This window comes from Phodopus roborovskii, unplaced genomic scaffold (assembly GCF_943737965.1).
Source record: "Phodopus roborovskii unplaced genomic scaffold, PHOROB, whole genome shotgun sequence".
Lineage (NCBI taxonomy): Eukaryota > Metazoa > Chordata > Mammalia > Rodentia > Cricetidae > Phodopus > Phodopus roborovskii.
In genome coordinates, this window is record NW_026126517.1 from 2,322,074 (window position 1) to 2,338,102 (window position 16,029).

General features: G+C 35.9%; 1 protein-coding gene across 4 annotated transcripts in view; it reads left to right on the forward strand.

Moving 5' to 3' along the window:
* Positions 1 to 16,029, forward strand: part of Bbs9 (Bardet-Biedl syndrome 9) — a 456,449-nt gene that overhangs the window by 184,431 nt on the left and 255,989 nt on the right. For 3 of the 4 annotated variants that reach the window (XM_051196851.1, XM_051196854.1, XM_051196852.1), the window contains exons 11-15: positions 1,355 to 1,431; positions 4,932 to 4,985; positions 9,963 to 10,065; positions 11,769 to 11,873; positions 13,744 to 13,758. In XM_051196851.1, the coding sequence (XP_051052808.1) occupies positions 1,355 to 1,431; positions 4,932 to 4,985; positions 9,963 to 10,065; positions 11,769 to 11,873; positions 13,744 to 13,758 (354 nt within the window). The remainder of the gene's footprint in view (positions 1 to 1,354; positions 1,432 to 4,931; positions 4,986 to 9,962; positions 10,066 to 11,768; positions 11,874 to 13,743; positions 13,759 to 16,029) is intronic. The other variant, XM_051196853.1, reaches the window with a different exon arrangement.

The following is a 16,029-nucleotide window of genomic DNA, read 5'->3' on the forward strand; positions in this document are numbered from 1 at the left end:
TTGTTAGTCTATTTTCTGTTATAACAAAAGGCTTGAAGCTAAGTATTTATGAAGGAAAGTTTTGTTTAGTTAACAGTGAGAGACTCAAGGGCATGAATCCAAGACTGGCTTGTAGTTAGTAGTACTTCATAGACGTTGGCACGATGGAGGCAGAACTATGTGTGAGGGAAAAAGTGCATCATAAACCAGGCATACAGAAATAAAGGAGGGGTTAGGTCTGCCCGTACATAACAAGCATCTATGAGAACTAACTGGAGGCACAGGATTGCTGCATCAGTTTCTTCTGAGGGCAGTGTTCTCAATAACTGAAGGATCTCCTAATAGCCTTCACCTTTAAGATCCTGCCACTCTTTAGCACTATAGAACCTGAGACCAAGCTCCAACGAGATAGACTTTGAGGGACTCAGTCAAATTGCAGCTAAAGCATATGTGTATGTCTGGTTATGTGGTAGATGTATATGCATGTAGTATATGTATATGTCTCTGGTATATGTATGTTTATGTGTTATATGAATGTGTCTGTGCTATATGCATTTGTATGTGGCATACGTATGTCATATGTTTGTATGTATATTGTAGATGTACATATATATACATGTGGTATCTATATGTGTATATGGTATACTATGTGGTAAAATAGTACAGACATTGCTAAAAGGATAAACAGGGAAAGCAAATCTCTTTGATCCTAGAACCTAGTTCCAGTCTTTGACTATAAGCCTTATTGAGTTTTGAGTATTTCTTAAAAATATTGTCCTTTGTACATCTTTTGCACAGATACGTTCATGTTAGAATTTACATCTTTCTGTTTAAAATGTTAAGAGGTATATCTGAGTTCTTTCATGTCAGTTACACAGGTTTGTGAAATTCTTATGGTGTTGGCCATTGAATAATGAGAATGTTTCATATTTAATCATATCCTTATGAAGATACATAGATAATTAAATTGTTTTATTTATTTATTTTTTACCAACTATTAATATAAGAGCCCTCCTTGGGCATGCCTGTGTATGATACATTCTTGGGTGTGGTATTGTTAAGTAAGAGGATCTTTACATTTTGCATCATGACATTCATAGCCAGCTTACCTTCCAATAAGTTGTACTCATTCAGGCTCTCATGAACAGGGAAAAACTACAATTCCCAGTACTGGGTGCTTATTGGCTCAGTACTTAGGAAATACTGGAGGAGGAGGACAGTTTTGGTCCAAAGTGTTATTGAGGAAAGAATTAGCATAAATTTCTAATTCTGTAATCAATTATATTTTTGGCTCATGAGTGTTTGCAGTTTGGTTTTTGATATAAACTGTGTACAGCACATTTTATTTTATGATTGTATATGATTTTAATTCCAGGTGTTTGGCCCATGACTGAAAGAGAAGATGACTTGAAAGTCTTTGCTGCAGTCTCGTCTAGCCTTGATTCTGTGTCTGTAAGTATATTTATGTATTCTGAATTGGAACCAAACTGATTTAAATGCTAGGTTTCTTGATAGGAACTTATGCTGTGATAACACCTTTCAGATTTTGTTTCTTTCTGGACCAGTGGTTCTCAACTTTCCCAGTGCTGTGTCCCTTCAATACAGTTTCTCATGTGCTGACCACCAACCATAAAATTATTTCTCCGCTACTTCATAACTGTGATTCTTCTACTCTTATGAATTGTGATATAAATATCTGATGTGTGACCCTGTAAAAGGGTCATTTGACCCCCACAGATTGAGAACCTCTTGCTGTTCTAGATGAAAACCATCTCTGCTTTCTTAGTGCCAGAAAGGAGTGTCTTGGCAGGATTTGTTTACAAAAGGAGAGAGAAGTGAGGGGGCCGAGTTTCTGAACCCTTCTCAGTCAGTACTGTATACTGAGCATGTCTTCCTGGAACATGGAGGAAGTTAATAGGATGGGACTGAGAGAGGCTCAGTGGTTAGGAGCACTGACTGTCTTTTCAGAAGACCGTGTTTGGTTCTCACCCACCATGTGGCAGCTCATTACTATCTCTAACTCCATTTTCAGGGGGACCTGATGCCCTCTTCTGGCATCCTTTGGCACCAGGCATACAAGCAGTGTAAACAAACAGACAATACACCCCCACACATAAAGAAAAGATAAGTAAATCTGAAAAAAAAAAAAAAAAGGTTTGGTGAAGTAAAGGTTTTGAGTGGTCCCTATCCAGGTTTGACGATTTATAGTCTTTCACACAAGGGCAAGAGTGTAGTATACACAGACAGCTGGTCCAGAATAATGACAGCAAGAGGGTAATATGCAGATAGTAATGAAGGCAACAGTATAGTATATACAGATAGTTGGTCCACAAATTATTTTTCCCTTTACTGGCATCTGCTTTGTGAATTGTTACCATTGTCATCATCAATTACATTTTTCTTTTTCCAACATCACCACCACCATCTCTTCCTACATCCCATTACTCATCCTACTCACTGTCATATGCTTAGTACTCACTGTGTATTGGGTGGTCTGTATCTATTTGCTTTGTGACTGATGAAAATGGAGACACAGCGAGGCAGAAAGGGGACTATTCCTCCATATCCTTGTTTACTCTTCCACAGAACACTTTGTGTGTGTGTGTGTGTGTGTGTGTGTGTGTGCGTGCGTGTGTGCGTGCGCGCGCGCGTGTGTGTGTGCGTGTATGTGTGTGTGTGTGTGTGTGTATAATATTGTTTCATTGCTTGAGGCTTGTATGGAATTCATTAAGTGTATTGTATATGTATCTCTGTCCAAACTTGATCAGTTTAGTGACTGAACTTGGACATTTTTTGCATTTAGAGTTGATATCATCATGTAATTTTGCCTTGAAAATGTGTTTGCTATTTAAGTATCATAGCATAATATAACAAGTAGTTGTCAGAGCATTCAAAGATTAACTTTTGTATAGCCAGCCAACTCAAATTATGGTAAAATCATGTTAGTGTTGCTATGGTATAGTACATTAGGTTTAGTAAAAGCAGCAGGAACATAATACGAAGGAAACATTGGCCCAGCATGCTCACACAGTAGAGGCTCTGTATGAGCCGTTTGGCCTCTGGCAAGCACTGTTTTTCACCCTACCTGAAGGGTGTAGTGTGAGAGGGACTTAGCTGACAAATGATCACACATTTCTCACACTTTCTCCCAATGTTGGGCAACTTATAGAATTGTTTCTAGGTTCTTTGAAACAAGCTTTTTGTCTTTGGAAGCATTTTGGTGTATAACTGTAATGTATATTCCTTGATTGGTAACTGAGTGCTGTTTCTTCTACAGTGGTGTCTCATTCCTGTTTCATTTTTCTATCTTGCTTCATATCTTCTGTCTTGCTGTATTTCCTGTCTTACTGTACTTCCTGTTTTATTTTTCTGTCTTATTATACTTCCTGTTTCATTTCTCTGTTTTACTGTCCTTCCTACTTTATTTCCCATTTTGCTGTACTTCCTGCTTTATTCCCCTGTCTTGTACTTCTGCTTTTATTTCCCCATCTTACTTCTTGCCTCATTTCTCTATCTTACTATACTTCTTACTTCATTTTCCATCTCTATTTTACTGTACTTCCTACTTTATTTCCAATCTTGCTGTACTTCCTGCTTTATTTCCTCTGTCTTGTACTTCCAGTTTCTTTTCCCCATCTTACTTCCTGTTTAATTTCCTCATTATTATTATTATTATTATTATTATTAATTTTGAGATGGGTTTTTCTGTGTAGCCTTGGCTGGTATTTTTCCCTTAAGAACATTCTTACTTACTCCCTGGAAAACATTAGCCTGGAAGTTTATGTGGCTGTAGAGTAATGATGTCTTCTTATAGTCATTTCTCTGGCTCTAAGTTTATGTTCCCCAGATACTACTGTCCTGAAAATATCTCAGCGTTTAGACACAGGTTGAAAAAGAAGTAGGGGATTTTCTTTCTAGATCTAGATCTAGAAATGTGAACTTATTTCCTGGCTTTAGGTAACACAGTATTACAGCATAAAGCATGTATTTTTTTTTTTTTTGAATCATTATTATGAAAGTATACATCTCTGAAACAGAAGTGAATTTTCTTTTGAAATAGGGTCTTCCATAGGGGAGACAAGCACCATTGTCTAATCTGCCTCACAGATCAGCTTTGTCAGGGTTCAAATGTGACTTCCTGTTGAGCTGTAAGTAGAATATGGACTTCTCAGCTTTTATTTCTTCTGATGCCTATGGCATCATAATGATTTCTTTTTAGAAGTAGTTATTGTGTTTGCATAAAAATCCATATAAGATGTACAATGGATTTGATTTATTCACTGTTCATAGTCATTATAATCTTAGTTGTTCCACAGGAGTCCATATGCATATTTTTAGAAAATACATTCCCTCTTGGTTTTATTCTGTAGTGAATATTCCTCCCCCTGACACACATACATTGTATAGCATTACAGGGAATATTTGCCTTGCTCTATTAGGTTAGAAGTTCTTTAAGCGGTAGGACCAGGCAAGCCAAGCTAATATTGATAGGTTACCCACTGAACCCTTTTATGAGATGTAGCAGTTAAAGAAAAATGCACTTCCATGTTTAGTTTGCAGGTGTAAGGTCACTCAGTATATAATTAGTCACAAATTATTAACTTGAATAAAGCATGTTTTGCACATAATTGTATAGCATAATGTTCCTATGGGAATTATAAAAAGAGACTTGTACATATAATATAAAGTACTAGTTAGTACCATTAATACTCGCAACATCCAAATTTACTAGGTTTTCTAACCCTTCTTTCCTTTTTGATGAATGGGTTTTAAATATTGTTCTTGATTTTCCACATGAACATTTCCCAAATATACTAAAGATGCTTCGACTGCCGTTAGAGTGAACCCTTCAGTGAGCATTCTGTGGGGAATGTCTGTTGCACCCAATATATGTGCTCTGTTCTGCTACTGTTGAAGTCAGTGGGAAAACTTTTCTCATTCTGTGTTTGCAGCAAGCCACTAATGTTGAGGTTGGGACCGACTCTGTTCCGTCCATCACAGTGAAGGTATGGTACCACTTTTAAACTATAGTGTGCCGGCAGCACTGTATATTTCTTTACACTTGTCACTGATGTTTTCCTATAAGTTTGTTGATACATAAAATAAATGCTTAAAATTTGTAGGTTTTCTTCAATCTTGCTAGTAAATAGAAAACCTTTGTTATTCCCTTCAAATATAAAAGTTATAAATACGTTTATAGAAAAAAATATATATACACAAAAAGGCATTAGGCCTTTCTTATCGCTTGTTTAAGAGCATAGCATGATCTGGGCTCCTTTTTCTAGAAATAAGTTTTATTTATAAGACTTAAATTTCTTATAAAGTTTGTCACTTATAAAGTTTTCTTTATAAAAATTGTGTTATTACCATCTAGTTTTAAATTAGTCAGCTGACTGTAGCATCATGTGTGGATTGTGAAGGGATATTGGAGAAGTACATGTGTATTAAGAAAATCATTCTTTTATTATGATTACATATGTGTTTAAAAGAATTCTCAGGCATTTATCTGCTATGGCATTAGCTTTAAATGGATGCATTTATAGCAAGAAAATATGAAATGAAGAGGCTATAAAGTTGAGTAATGACAAATTGATAGTCCTGAAAAAATAGAACATGAATGATGTAGTTTTGGTTCAGAGTTTCAGTATTGTCACTGTAGAGTTTCAGAGCTAGAATTCAAATGTGGAATGTTCTTAAGGCACTTAGAGTGTGGTAATCAGTCAGCACATTATTAAGCTGAAAGTATTTATCACTGTTCAGACTTTAGAAGCCAGGAAAAGTTGTGGATCTTGGCGATTTGCTTAGTCAAAACTTGGACCGGCTTTCTGTTTGCTAAGATTATAGCTTGCTGTCCTTGGAGAAGCTTGACAAGGTAGGAGGCTTTAGTAATTGTGTTCGCTTACACTGGCCCAGCGGGTGGCCCAAGTGTGGAGATCTTTGGTTGAGGCTGAAGCAAGCCCAATCTTAGAACAGTTTCCTAAGCTAATTTTTTTGGATTCTTGCCATTGGAAACAAGGGTGGTCTTTCTCCAGCCTCTCTACCCCTCCCCAGTCACAGACCCTTCTGGAAAGGCATTAGTGGCAAGAAATCAAACACTTAAGAAAGAAGTAATTTCAGAGGTGCAGGAATGACCCATATGTCTGTGTAGGGAAGTTCTTGTAGATCTGTGTAATGGTGTTGTTCAGACACAGTCATATGACACTCAAGAATCTCACTATATTGCCAAAAGAAGTCTTCTGCCCAAAGAAGATAACACTGTCCATGTCCTCATCCTCACTGTCAAGCACAAGTCATTGCTGTTAGTGAACACACTCTCCCACAGATTTCCTAGGCTTTCATTTGTATCAGCCACCTTAAAGTGATGACATGATTTCTGGAAAATTCTCTTCCATTAACCATACTGATCACGCCTTGGTCACAATTCTCATTGCCATGATAAAAGTAGGAGAGACGCTATGCTGTGCAATGTTGCACAGCATGGGTAGGACTTACATAGCAGACAGGATGGTTTTCTGATCCTGTCTGATAGTCTCTATACAAATTTCTGTTGTAAATCTCTCCTTATGGCCTTTTATAACAGCAGCAGCCAAGATATATACCCAGTAAAGTTTCCATCATAATAAATCCAGTTAATTGAGAAAATTTTTCCATCCGTTCCAAATGAATGAAGATGTGGCTACCTTGAGTATGTGTGCATGATGCGTGACAATCTGTTCCAGGCAACAGGCAGAGTGCTTGTTCATACCTGGCCTGGCAGTCATATTTATATACCTAGGGTAAACATTTGGTATTATATTTCCTAAGGATTATGTTTTATTTCTTTAGAATCAGAAAATTGCATGGAAAGTTCTTGTATTAACATTTTATATTTTCTCCTTAATATTCTACAATTATTTTCCTTTCAAAATGTGAGGTTTATTTTTTAGCCAAGTCTTTAATTCACTTTTTGGCTCAAAAACAACTATTCTTTGTTACTGTAGTTATTTTTGTCATATCTCTTTGACTTGTGCTTTGAAAGTCCTACACCATTGTTGGATTCAATAAATCTGATGTGGGAGCTCTCATGGTTGTTCATCCAACCCAGATGCACACCCCCTTGTAACAATGTGAGATTGTGTGATTGTTGTCTAAGCTGCCATCATTATGCCAGCAGAGTCAGGATGTCTGCTCCTTTCCAAACTTTTTGTTATTACTACAGGGAGTTGTAGCTCTCATGTTCACATGATGCTCCTGAGGGCAGTTTTCAGCCTTATAGTACCCACTCCTTGGTGGGGTTGTTGTTTACGTTCTCTGAACTGTAGTTCTAAAGTGTAAAATGGGAACCTCTTGATTCATAACACTATTTATGATTTAAATAATGTTGCATAAAGGACCAGGCCCTGGGTTTTGGTAGAGAGCAGTTCAGTTACATTTCTCTCCCTTTTAATTAGTGGCTTCAGGAAGAACTAACTGCTTAGCTACCTGTGCTATGATTTTCTGTATTGTAGGATGCTGTGTGATAGTCCTTATCTCACACAGGTGTGAAGATTATGCAAGATAAGACACACATGTCACTCATGAGCATGCTTTATGAATGTAAAAAGCCACTGTGGCTATTACATTTAATTATATGTACACATAGAACATTGTGTTATTGTTAATAAAATTATACTTAATTGTGTAATTGTGTCCTGTTGATTACCTGGTCCAGCTAGCCATCTGAAAGAAGCTTTTTTTTTTTTTTTTTTTTTTTTTTGCCACAATCACCTTGAGAGTTTTGTCCTAATGGCCAGACATCACCAAGGAAGTTTTGTTTCTGTTGTGCCTAGTGGCTTGTACATTGGCAGGGTTTTTACAGTAAAAATCCAAGAATACATTGTTTAGTTGCTCTGTTTATCATATGTATTTGCTTCAATAATTTTCTCTTGAAAACCTTACTTTACATGTCAAAACATTTTTTTGTTTGGATTATTCTAAGGTTGTTTTGAATACATTACTTAAAATGGATACATAACATTTGTTGCCTTTAATTGTATGTTCATTATATTTGTAGGTCACATTTTTTTATATTTTATATTTGTGTAATTAAGGAACAATGATGCATGCCTTTCACTTAAGAGACAGATAAAAACTGGGTGATTTTCAGAATAAAGGCATCATTGCATTATGTCAGTTAACAATGGTATGTGTCTGCCTCATGTGATAGAATCTAGTAACTAGATTGAATTGTTCTGTAGCAAAGGAAATACAAGGAAGAATTGTTTTCAACCAAGCACTGATTCCATGTTGTATATTAGGATCCCCAAGAGGGTTTAAAAATCTCAGCACTCGAGTCTGCCTCCAGATATTCTTAGTGACCCTACCTAGACTGATAATTGGCTGTCTATTAATAGTTAGATGAAGTTATCTCACACAAACAATTCCAAGAAGTTGAAACCTGTAGGAAATCAAAACCAGTGAGAGAAGATACCTAATAGAAAGCAGGCGCCTTCACTGACAAGTGGCACTGTGCCCTACTAAAGATGCTTGGGTCTCATGTGGTTCTTCACACCCTTTTCAGCAGAGAGACATCCTGGACTGCTGTACCCATACCCACACTGTTTTCTGGACTGTTATCCCACAGATCTTAGCTTTGGTTTTACATGGGTAGGATATCTTAGCATCATCAAGTACTATCAGCTGTTTGGAATCCTAACTCCCAGGAGCAGACTAGTTAATGCCCTTATCCTTTGATATTGTCTAGAAGTGGCTATGTTGTAGGATTTTTTTGTTTAGCCACACAAGAAAATACAGTGCTGTGATATGCTCTGGGGCAATAAGAAATCCATATAAATGAGGAAATCATCAGAGTAATTGTCTTTTGTGAAAATAAGTATATTAACACTAGATAAGATAAATAATCCATAATAGTACAGTGTGTTTAAGGAAAGAACAAAACTACCATTATGCAGTTTTCCATTACAAATGAGAACAGCCATTTTCTCTCCCTGATACTCTGAGACATCACTACATATTATTATACAACTTACAATGATTTGTAGCATCTTTGCAGATTGTGCCATTTATAACCCCATGTAATTTAAAATCCTTTGTACGTCTTAAAAGAAACAACAGTAGCCATTAATTGCCCCTTCTTATTTTATTTTGAAGCTAGTTCTGATCTATATAATTTGTTTTAGAGGTTGCCTATTCTATTTATTTTATTGAAAGTTTAAATAAAGATTTTTGGAGATAGGATCTCCAAAACAGAGAAGAGAAGATTTTAATATAATATTTTAATTAATTCATGGAGGATTTTATACAGTATAGTTTGATCATATTTACCTCCTCTTCTCCCTGATCCATGTCCACCCACAACTTCTGTAGTCTTTGTTTTTTTGTAGATCACCAAGTTCATTTTGTACTGTCCATATACTCATGGATATGGGGCCATCCACTGTAGCATGGTCAACCAACATTCCTACAAGAAACAGTCTCTCCACACCTCAGAGCTCATCAGCTGTCAAAATCTCCTCAGCTAGGGGTGGAGTGTTGACTGATTTGATCTTATTCAGGTCCTATGCAGGTAACCACAGGTTCTTTGAGATTGTGGGCACAGTGGTCCTGCCATGTCCAAAGACACTGTTTTGCTCCTGTCTTCCCAACCTCTAGCTCTTAAAATATTTCTACTCCCTCTTCTGAGGTGGCTGCTAGGCCTTGACGGGAGAAAAGACACATTTTATGTCAATAGAGTTACACTATATACATTGCATGTGATTCTTTGCAATTAGCTTTTTTTTTAACTTAATATGATACTTTTCATAGTTTATGTGTCAGCTTCATTTCTTTTTGCTGAATGTTGTGGTATAGACCACATTTTGATTGCCCATTGAGATGGACGATTGCCTTATTTATACTCTTTAGCTGTTATGATTTTATATTTGTTAATGACTTTTTAGTTATAGTAACTTCAATTTTGATAAAGTAGAAATTTTTTATATTATTAATAATTTTTGTGTCCTTAGATTACCCTGCAGAATCGAGTGGTGTTGCAAAAAGTCAAATTGTCTGTCTATGTGCAGCCACCATTAGTATTGACTTGTGATCAGTTCACCTTTGACTTTACGGGTAAGCTCCTTGTTTTGTCTGGATGTTTACAGTGCTGTGAGGTTTTAAGCAGTGTGCTTAATTCAGGGCTGTATTTCATTTCTAAATAGCACCTCTGACATCCTCCTGAGAAACAAACAGTGGCATTGTTTTACAGATATTTCCCCCTTTCATGTATCATGCATGGATAGTTGATGAATAATTTTTAGATTATGAATTTCCAGCTTTATTTGTTAACTAGCTATATCTGTTAACTGCATTCAAATAGTATAATTTGGAAGACTTTCCTCTGTCTCTCTCTCTTTCTCTCTCTCTCTCTCTCTCTCGCTCTCTCTCTCTCTCTCTCTCTGTGTGTGTGTGTGTGTGTGTGTGTGTTGCTGGGGATTGAAGCTTCATGCATACAAGGTAAGGACTCTAGCAGTTGAGCTATGTCCTCAGCCCTGGTGATCTCTGTAGTGAATCAGTAACATTTTAAGACAAAGTTCTGGCTTGGGACAGGCCAACATTTGAATCTAACTCCTATACTACTTATTGCAAGATTTGAGTGAACTATCTTAGTAACTACTTAGAGCCTGTTATTTTAAGTGGTAAACAGAGAGTAATAACATTTATATGTCAGGATTGTTTTGAAGATTTAATTAGAAAATGAAAAAAGTATCTAATATGTAAAATAGTAATCATCTCACAACTGATGATTATTAAGGGTTCTTTGTACACTTGGGCCTCTTAAAACTTGCCATTAATCCAGTTAAAATGATCTCTTACTTAGCTTTTTAAATTTTTCTTTCTTTCTTTCTTTGATTTTTTTTGGGGGGGGGGGCAGAATCTCTCTGCATAGACCTGGCTGTCTTAGAACTCACTGTTTAGATCAAGTTGGCCTTGATCTCAAAGTGCTGGGATTCAAGGTGTGTGTCTCCAAGCCTGGCTTCTTTTCTGTTTTAAAATAGTATTTCCAATTTATCTTTCTTTACTAGTTTTTTTTTATTTTAGTTTTTTTCTTAAATTTTATTTTACACTTTATTATTTTACTTTTTAATATTTATTTTGGGTTTGTGTGTACACATGTGTATGTGGTTGCCATTGTTTGTAGGTCAGAAGATGACTTGTAAGAGTAAGTTCTTCCCTACCATGGGAGTCCTGGAGTTAGAACTCAGGTTCTGGGTGTGGCAGCAAGTGCCTTTACCTGCTGAGCCTTCTTGTTGTCCCATTTAACTTTCTAAAAAATATCATGAAGAACTTTTTGTTCTAGGTAAACTCGAAAGGCTTTGTAATAAAGGTTGGCAACCCGTGCATCAACACAGGAGGACAGGATAGTCTGCAAAGTTGCTAACATGTCATCTGTATCCAGTCCCATTCAGATTTGTTCTAGCCACCACAGAGTATGGTCTCCCCAGATTTTCTGCCCCTTCTTGTTCTCCCCCATTTTCTCTGCCTGTTGACCCAGGCAAAGAGATGCAGGGGAGTGAGAGGCACCTTGTGTGGAGTCAGTTCCTGGTTCATGGTAATGGTGTAATCTTGGCCCTTAACTCTGTATTGTGGTCACCTCATAGATTAGAAAAGGAGTGATAATGGCACCTACCTTACAGTGTCTCTGTGAAGATTGTATGAGTGGCTACTTAAAGTGCTTATAGAAGTACCTGACATATAAATGCTGTAAAAATTTAGTTATTGTTAATAATTGCTGCCATCGTATAACTCATGTATAACTTTCATATTCCCTATAGTACCAGATATGACCAGCATAGTGGCATTTTCTGTTTACCTGAAGAGAAATTACATACCATCCGAATTAGAAGGAAATGCAGTTGTTTCTTATTCCAGACCAACAGGTAAAACATACAGTGACTTGCAACTTTATAAACCAAATTTAAGTTAAATGACTTCAGCTTTTTAAGATAGAATAGCTTACAATTAAAGAAAATTCTTTGCTACTCCTAATTATTATTCCAATTACTTTCTTGTACTTTGTTAATGACAAGTGTGTTCATATGTTGTCTGGGTCCTCAGATTTCACTTTAATAGCAAATATGATGTATTTTTATTAGCAGTAGAAAGTGTTCTCTAGGTCATATTTCATTTATTTAAACTAAAAAGGCTGGTATGAATTAGTGAAAAGTCAGGTTAACAACATTAAGCCACTCTTAAATTTTAGATAGTTTCTTAATTACTAAATAAAACTCTTTACCTTCCACATTAGAGTAATTAAGAACACATCTGTTACATTTTTAGTTTGGTTTTGTTTTTCAGATTTAAAATTTTTATAGATATCAGAAATCATTAGATTGTTCTAGGAGTGATTATCCTATTATAAACTTGAACTTAGTTGATTTTGGTATTATTTCATAGTACATGATTTGGTACATTATTTCATAGTAACAGTTTGATGTCAGTTGGTTGTTAGAAAATAACAATCAGTGGGTCATAATTTAAAAGGTGCTTTAGTGTGGTGCAGCTGTAATCAGATATTGCAGCAATTTGATATTTGTGTTTGAAGAACATTTCTGGACAGTTTAAAAGCTTATTTTTTCAGTTAAAAAGTCTAATAGAAAAAAAAAAAACAAAAAACCACAAAGTCTCCATGTTTATGCTCAGCTTAGCTGCTTTGGCTTCCCTCATGAATGTATCCCTGGCGAATCTTCCTGTTCATTCATTGGAAGTTGTTGATGCTTTGATGTAAATTTGTAGCTTACTTGTAATATTTAAAATCTAGTTTTATTTCATTGTGGAGTACTTTGACTTAGTCTTTACCAACCATTAATCACTTTGTCTGTTTCTCAAATCCTCAAACTTTGAGGCTTTATAATCACTTTTATGTTTATAGAGACTTGATTTCATGAGAAGTCAAAACTTGATAAAAGGTTAAAGGGTGGCAGACCTTTCAGTGATTCCTGAAAAGACCGTGGACGTTTGAATGTTATTTTTACTTTGAGTTCTGAGACCCAGAAAGGAGGACCATTTGGCTGCTGTTCTAGATCCTTTATCATTAACTTAACATCTGAGTAATCAGTTACAGTATTGCACAGTTGGTTATAGGGATGGCTGACCTTAATGTATACATTCTTTTATTAATATTTGAGGAAAAGTAGTGATTTTAGTGGTTGACACACTAAAAGAGCATTCGAATACTGTGAAGTCAGCCATCGGCAATGTGGCCTGTAGTTGTAGTTACCATTTTGGTCACATTTACTTTCTTATAGATGGAATTTAGAATATCATAAATTATTGGTAAAGCAGAGGTCTAGACACTATTTGGTTCATAGTTAGTTATACATTAACATAAATAGAGTGTAAAATAAGGACAGAAAGACAAGCTTCAAAACCCAAATGAACATTATTCCAGAGTAGTAACAATTACCTTAAGAAGGGATAACTGGACATATTAACATTATGCTTTTGCATTTTCACTCAATATTCCTGTCACTTGAATACTGAGTTTTTTGTTTTAAGTCACTTTTATACTGGAGCAACATTCTTATGGACTTTTGATACCAGAGGCACAAACACATTGCTGAATTTCATTTACTTAGGGTTTGTTCTTCAAATAAGGCTTTTGTTTTCTCAGGGGTGTGTGTACTGTTTTTGTAAGTTTAAATTGTATTTTAAACAGATGTGTATTAAATTTGTGTTGTAGCTTTACCACATATAATTAGTTTGCATTCTTTCTCTCCCACTGTCCTTTGCATTTCTTCTAATGGATAGATCGAAATCCTGATGGTAAGTTAATAGATTAAGGGGAAAATTAATTTTCAGGCTAAAATTTGCTAAATTTAATGGGCATCATACCATGAATCAACCCATTTGTGTATGTTGTAATAGACTTCTTTAGGGTGGTGTGATGTCTTAGTCTTGCTATGAAGGACCGTGTGCCTGTTTCAAGAGGGTTATCATTACAGATATGGTGAAGGATAAGAACAGATGACTTAAAAAAGATTTATTTTGTTTTTAATTGTTTTAATTGTACATGCATGTATGTATGACAGGTTGGTGGGTGTATGAGCATTTGTGAGCATGGGCACCCTTGAGTCTGGAAGAGCGATTGCATCCCTTGCAACTGGAGTTGTAGTTGGGTGGGAACTGCCTGGTGTTGGGAACTTGAGTCCTCTGGAAGAACAGTTGTGCTCTTAACTGCTGGGACATCTCTTCAGCCTCAGAATGCCTTTGTTGAGAAACACCAAAAATGTCATTGGCAAATTTTTGCTGAAAGTCATTAGTACATGTTCATTATTAGATTATTTTACCTACATCGAAGAATAGAGAATGAAAAATGTACATGTCACTTAATTTTAATAGTTCTTCTACATGCTCAAATAGACCTACTTGTGTCTGATTAAAAAAATGTTATGTGCATTACTATACAGCTGCCTCTTGTCTGGTTCAGAATTTCTGTAATTTTGGTCTAGCCAAGCTGAAGTTACTCAAGTCAGTGTTGTTAGTCACTTTGCCATAGTATACACATGTCCAAGTTGTGCTAAGTTTATGTTTGTTTCTTAGGTTTCCCAGTAGATGTGAGCTCTTCATGGGTAGAAATAAATAACTCATCTTTGAATTGTAGAGGATCATGGTACACAATAGACACTTAAGCATCTCTTAATTTACTTTTCTCCTAAAGCATATAGATTTATCACAGTAGATTATCTCTACTAAAAATACTTAAGACAAGTTTTAAATAATAACACCTACCATCTAGTAATTAGATATAGTCAAACCACTATTAAAACAGCAGTATTTATTTACCCTTTCCTTTCCTTTCCTTTCCTTTCCTTTCCTTTCCTTTCCTTTCCTTTCCTTTCCTTTCTTTTCCTTTCCTTTTCTGTCTTTTCTTTTCACTTTTGAGATAGGGTTTCCTAAGATAGTCCTGGCTGGTCTGGAACTTACTATATAGACCTCAAACTTACTATATAGGCCTCAAACTCACAGAGACTCACCTGCTTCTGCCTCCCGAGTGCTGGAATTAAAGTTGTACACCATTATACCAAACATACTCATACAAGCTTGATGATGTCACCAGTTTGAGTATATAGCTTGTGATAGCATATGTTCTGAAGGCAAACATATATTCATATGAGCAATGTCTTAATTAATAATAGTGTGGATTTGTAGCTTAGTAATATGAAACTTTCTTGAATTAAAATTTAGTTGAACTAAAAACAAATACTATCTAAGTTCTAATCCTCAAATTGTATATAGCTAATACAATTTTAATTTAAATATTGAAAATTACTGTATTCTTATTTCAGTGGTTAAGTTTAACAGAGACAGTAAAAGTTGTTGCTGAAAGGTAGTTTCCCCTTTCAGCATACATTCAGTTCAGACTGTGAGAAATATAAATCAGAATGGAAATTTCCATATTTTGATATACAGGTGATTGTGATTTTAATAATTTTTTTTGGTGTGGTCTAAATGATTATTAAATGCAAAACAGAGGAGTTGAAATATTCAACTGTATCTAGTAGTCAAAAGCCCCAAAATGCTGCCACGCAGGTCTCACTAGCTTTGTATTTCACAGGTGGATACATTTCCTTGTCTTGTTCTGTTTACTCGTGTTGCAGAAAAGCACTGTGATCTCATGAGTCAGAAAAAGAAGTGTGGTTTTAGATGGTCCCTTAGGAGTTAGCCTCCATTATTTCTGCATTAAAGTTACATGCCATGGGTGGAGTAAAACATGACTGTAGACCAAGTATAGTATGTTATCAAGTCACTACATTAGGGGTCTGGAAGTCCTGGTTACCAGGCATCACTGCTGTTTCCACACTAACTGTTTGCTTTAAGACATGATTCTAGCAGCCTCAGAAAGAGGTCTTCTATAGAAGTGTAATGTATAGGTGTGGCTGCCTTATTCACAGACACACACACACACACACACACACACACACACACACACACACACACACACACCACACATTGTTCATTTTATTTTTCAAGCACTTTTTGTCTTCCTGTTTGAAAATGATCCTGGGCTGGTGTGTGTGCCAGGTGTAATTTTTT